Source organism: Nematolebias whitei, chromosome 3 (genome assembly GCF_014905685.2).
Source record: "Nematolebias whitei isolate Nwh7 chromosome 3, NemWhi1, whole genome shotgun sequence".
NCBI classification, from domain to species: domain Eukaryota; kingdom Metazoa; phylum Chordata; class Actinopteri; order Cyprinodontiformes; family Rivulidae; genus Nematolebias; species Nematolebias whitei.
This window is the reverse complement of record NC_056500.1, coordinates 37,651,383-37,656,437: the sequence shown is the minus strand read 5'-3', so window position 1 is coordinate 37,656,437 and position 5,055 is coordinate 37,651,383. Positions and strand designations below refer to the sequence as shown.

The 5,055-nt window shown below is 36.1% G+C and overlaps 1 protein-coding gene across 1 annotated transcript in view; it reads left to right on the top strand.

The window, feature by feature from the left end:
- LOC119407501 (mucin-2) overlaps nucleotides 1-5,055 on the top strand; it is a gene marked incomplete in the record, with an annotated part of 16,519 nt that overhangs the window by 2,837 nt on the left and 8,627 nt on the right. The window contains 4 exon segments of the mRNA XM_037674325.1: nucleotides 2,535-2,642; nucleotides 2,857-2,961; nucleotides 3,119-3,274; nucleotides 4,601-4,741. Coding sequence (XP_037530253.1) covers nucleotides 2,535-2,642; nucleotides 2,857-2,961; nucleotides 3,119-3,274; nucleotides 4,601-4,741 — 510 coding nt within the window.

Here is a 5,055-nt window from a genome sequence, read left to right as displayed (position 1 = left end):
TCAGCACAGTGTCAGAACCAGCTGATATAACCTCATCAACGATTGACTCAGTAACAGAAACAGTGAACCCAACCTCATTACCAGTCAGCACAGTTTCAGAACCAGCTGATATAACCTCATCAACAATTGACACTGTGACAGAAACAGTGAACCCAACCTCATTACCAGTCAGCACAGTGTCAGAAACATATGATATAACCTCATCAACGATTGACAAAGCAACAATAACTGTGAGCCCAACCTCATTACCATCTCTGGTCTCCACAGTTTCAGAACCAGCTGCTATAACATCATCAACAGTTGACACAGTAACTGAAACAGTGAACCCAACCTCATTACCAGTCAACACAGTGTCAGAACCAACTGATATAACATCATCAACAACTGACACAGCAACGGAAATGGTCATCCCAACCTCATTACCATCTCTGATCTCCACAGTTTCAGAACCAGCTGATTTAACCTCATCAACGATTGACACAGTAACTGAAACAATGAGCCCAACTTCATTACCAGTCAACACAGTGTCAGACCCAGCTGAAACATCTTCATCAATGACTGACACAAAAACAGAAACAGTCAACCCAACCTCATTACCAGTCATCACAGTATCAGAACCAGTTGATAAAACCTCATCAGCTATTGACACAACAACCGAAAAAGTCAACCCAACCTCATTACCATCCCTCGTCTCCACAGTTTCAGAACCAGCTGATCTAACAACATCAATGATTGACACAACAACGGAAACAGTCAATGTAACTTCACTACCAGTTGGAACAGTGTCAGTACCAGCTGACACAACTTCATCACTGATTGACCCAGCAACAGAACAAGTCAATGCAACCTCATTACCAGTCAGAACAGTATCAGAACCATCTGATGCAACCTCATCAACGATTGACCCAGCAACGGAACAAGTCAACGTAACTTCATTACCATCACTGATCTCCACAGTTTCTGAACCAGCTGATATAACGTCATCATTCATCAGCACATCAACAGCATCAGTTGAAACTTTTTCAACCTTGGTCAATACAATGTTGTCAACACAAAACATTTCTGTTACAATGGTTAGTGAAGTCACTTCACAAATGAATGTAACAGCATCAGTTTTATCTGCAACATCAAAAGCAGCTGAAATTTCAACAGGTAACACAATCTTATAATATTTACTACCTAAATTCACAATTAGTCTTTAAGCTGTAATATAAAAAAAACCTCTAACAATACTAACATGCAACTTTACAATCCTTCTTACACCTTAAAAACAGGTCAATGCAAATTTGACTGACACTAAAAGTCGTCACTGATCAATGCAAACTTGCAATGATGTTGCTATGTTCTCACTTACATACGATTACAAAAGACTACCTAATAAAACTTTGACTTTTTAAGAAGATTAACCTCCATCTACGATAACCTATATTACTCATTAACCTATTTTTTTAACCACAAAATAATCATGTGATAAAAATTTCAAGTAAACCTAAGTTTTCAATCATTGTATCACAAATTACTATGATTTACACAGTTAAACGTGACAATTTCACCCACAAATTAGTACTAAAACTAAAACTTCATCGTTTGATTGAATAACACAATTTTGCACAATGATTTCTTTATATTCTCGAACAGAGTATAAAAACATCATTTACAATGATTTTGTATACTTTTGCCATCACCATCACATTTACTGATAATACACTGGACAAAGATGCAAATTCAACACTACAGTTTTTGCTTCCATTTTTCATTAGCTAAACTTAAAGATCCAAGACCTTTTCTATAGACACAAAAGGTATTTTTCTCTTAAATGTTGCTCACAAATTTGTGTCAATTTGTGTTAGTGAGCACTTCTCCTTTGCTGAGATAATCCTTCCACGTCACAGGCGTGACATATCAAGATGCTGACTAGACAGCATCATTCTCTCACAGGTGTGCCTTAGGCTGATCACAATAAAAAGCCATATTCATGTTGTCTAATTAGCATCTTGATATGCCACACCGTGAGGTGCATGAGTTATCTCACAGAGGAGATGTGCTCACTAACATAAATTGACACAAATTTGTGAACAATATTTAAGAGAAAAAGGCCAGTTGTGTTAATAGAAAAAGTGTTAGATCTTTGAGTTCAGCTCATGAAAAATGGGAGCAAAAACAAAAGTGGTGTGTTTATATTTTTCTTCAGTGTATAAGTACTCGTTTGAGGCAATCCTGGCCAAAGTGGTTCAAAATATCCTGATGCATGTTTTTTTTTTTGAATGTCCAGAGGACCAGATTGAACTTTTTTAGATACTATAAGTACTCAATTTTACTATTATTTCCAATAATTGGACAAATTGACATGACCATGAAAAAGATTTTAGAAGATGTGATTGATGGTGAAATGATTATTATTTACGATGAATCACTTTTTATTAACCATTTACGTGAACGTGAAAATCCAGACACAGATAAAATAAAATATTTTGCTAAGAGCCTGCTTGAAAGCAAACAAACTGAATACTTCTTGTGTAACTTCAATATTGCAGATGTCACAACACCACCAACAGTCAACCAAACGTCGTCAGTGACTGAAGCAACTTCACCATTTCGTAATGACACCTTTGCAACAGATGTTGCAACACATTCACCTGCAGGTAATGTAGATTCTTCTACAGTCTATATATTATAGTAGGTTATTTAGTTCAAATCAAACTAATCATTTTTTAGTGCAGCCTTTCCAACAGGTAACACAACCTTAACACCAAATATCACCATAAGTTTATCTTTTAGTATATCATGTATACCACAGTGAAAATATAGCAGCTGCTTTAATTCCAGCCTCAACACCACTGAACTTACTCTCAACAGGAAGTGTGACTTCTTCACCAGTTGAAATGAGAACCTCTCAGTTGACCAACTTTACCTCACCTACTGTTGATCTGACTGTATCAACCCCAGCCACAAGACTGCCAGGTAACCGAACATAAAATACAGTTAAACATCTATAGATTTGTTGATGTCTGAATGAATATCAAAAGCTGTGAATGTAGAGCGCAAATAAATCACACAAAAATGTGCTACATTTGTTAGTGAATGGGTTAGAATGTTTTTTTTTTTGTTTTTTTTTCAGACATTGCAACCTCAGGGCCATCCAATATGACTTTGCAACCAACCTCACAGATAGTTGATTTAACCTCACCACATCTTACCATGACAACTGTGCCATTTAACCAGAGTTCACCAACTGTCAGCATGAGTACACCATTTCCAGACAACACAAGGCCAGGTAATCAAACCTTTGTCAACGTCAAAAAAATCTCTATATTTTCTCTTACTACATTTACCATCAAACCATCAGATGAGCCCCTTCACTGTCCATTTCTAAAACTCTTTTAAAAATGCATTTTTACTCCCTGGCTTTTAGCACAGACTGCATTTGCTCTCCACTGTTTTTATTGATCTTAAGGTTTTAACAACTGTTTTACTTTTTTACGTGTTTAAACGTTCTTGATTTTATGTGTACAGCACTTTGTTATAGCTGTGGTTGTTTTAAAGGGCTTTAGAAATAAAGTATTATTAAAGTATTTGTTCTATTTACACATTTTATGAACCTAGACAAAACCATTTTAAAACCTATCAAATCGTTTTCCTCATTAGTCAATATACCCTCACCACCAATTAATCCAACAACATCTCCTCTCAATTCAACCATCCCACCAAAACAATCTGACCTCACCACTACTCTACACATCACAATCTGACAATGTGACATCACCACACTTCAGCATAGCCTCACCTCAAGGTGATGGACCTACTCCATCACCCAGGATAACTTCACCAGTTCTAATTCAGAAATTCCACTAGCAGGTATGAATGAATGAATGACAGTGTAATTGATTGAGTTTCTAAAGTGCTTGTCGAAACCTAAAGCAAGTAATGCACTTTTTAACTACGAAAAAAAGCATACATTTAAGTTTCCCATCTTGCTTTATAACTGCTAAGAACAAAACAACAAAATCAAAGACACATACAATGGTCCTTTGATTTATCATGAGGTGAGTTGAGTTGGCATGTTCTGCTCTGGCATAGGTGAGTTTTCCTTAAGAGCATTGAATTCCCCTCAACCCTAACAAAAACAAAAGAAAAACATGCCTTTTAGCTTAAATGGCACTTCTAACTTAAGCTTAGAAAATGTGAGTTAGCATGGTTATGTATCCATGTGGTTCTGTGATGGACTAGCGACAAGTCCAGGGCGCTTCCTGCTTCCTGTCCATTGACTACTAGAATAAAGCACCAAAACCCAGTGACCCTGAGCAAAATAAAACAATGAATGACAGTGAGTCAGTGTCTATACCGCCTCAATAGCATTTAGAAAAGGTTTTACATTTATTTTAACATTGTACTTGTATATTTTACTAGTTGGATACAGTATTTAACCTCAGCAAAAAGAAGTTTACATTTCAAAAGGAAGGCTCAGTATATTTAGTATAAAAAAAATTCCAGTTGGTTAAAAAGACTGATAAAGCAAAAACCAATAAATTAGTGAATAAGTATATTATCCTTACATTCAGTTAACAAATGCTGTTTGAATGCTGTCTTTCACATAATACAGCCACATCAGCAATTAGTGGGACATTGCAAACACCGATGGACAACTTGACCTCTCCACATGTTTCCATGACTTCTCTGCCGGTTAACTCCGTTCCACCATCTGTCAATGGCAGCACACCAACACCACCTGCAATAACTACAGGTGCTAACATTTCTGCCATAGTAAAACTTTTTCAACATTTTTTTTTTCTGTGTATTGTCACAAAAATGTTGCAATAGGTTTGATCTTTTGTCATTTTAACTCAGTCTTATGCACTCACAAGTGTATAAAACAGTTATTTAGATGATGTTTCCAACAATGCATTAACTTTAATACCACTCAAAATTTTGAGTGGTATTAAAGTTAATGCATTGTTGGAAGGTGCATGTTTTACAGTCAAAATACCTTCAGGGTTTATGAATGAATTCTTATCATTCCAGCAATTGGTGGGACATTGCAAACACAGATCAACAACT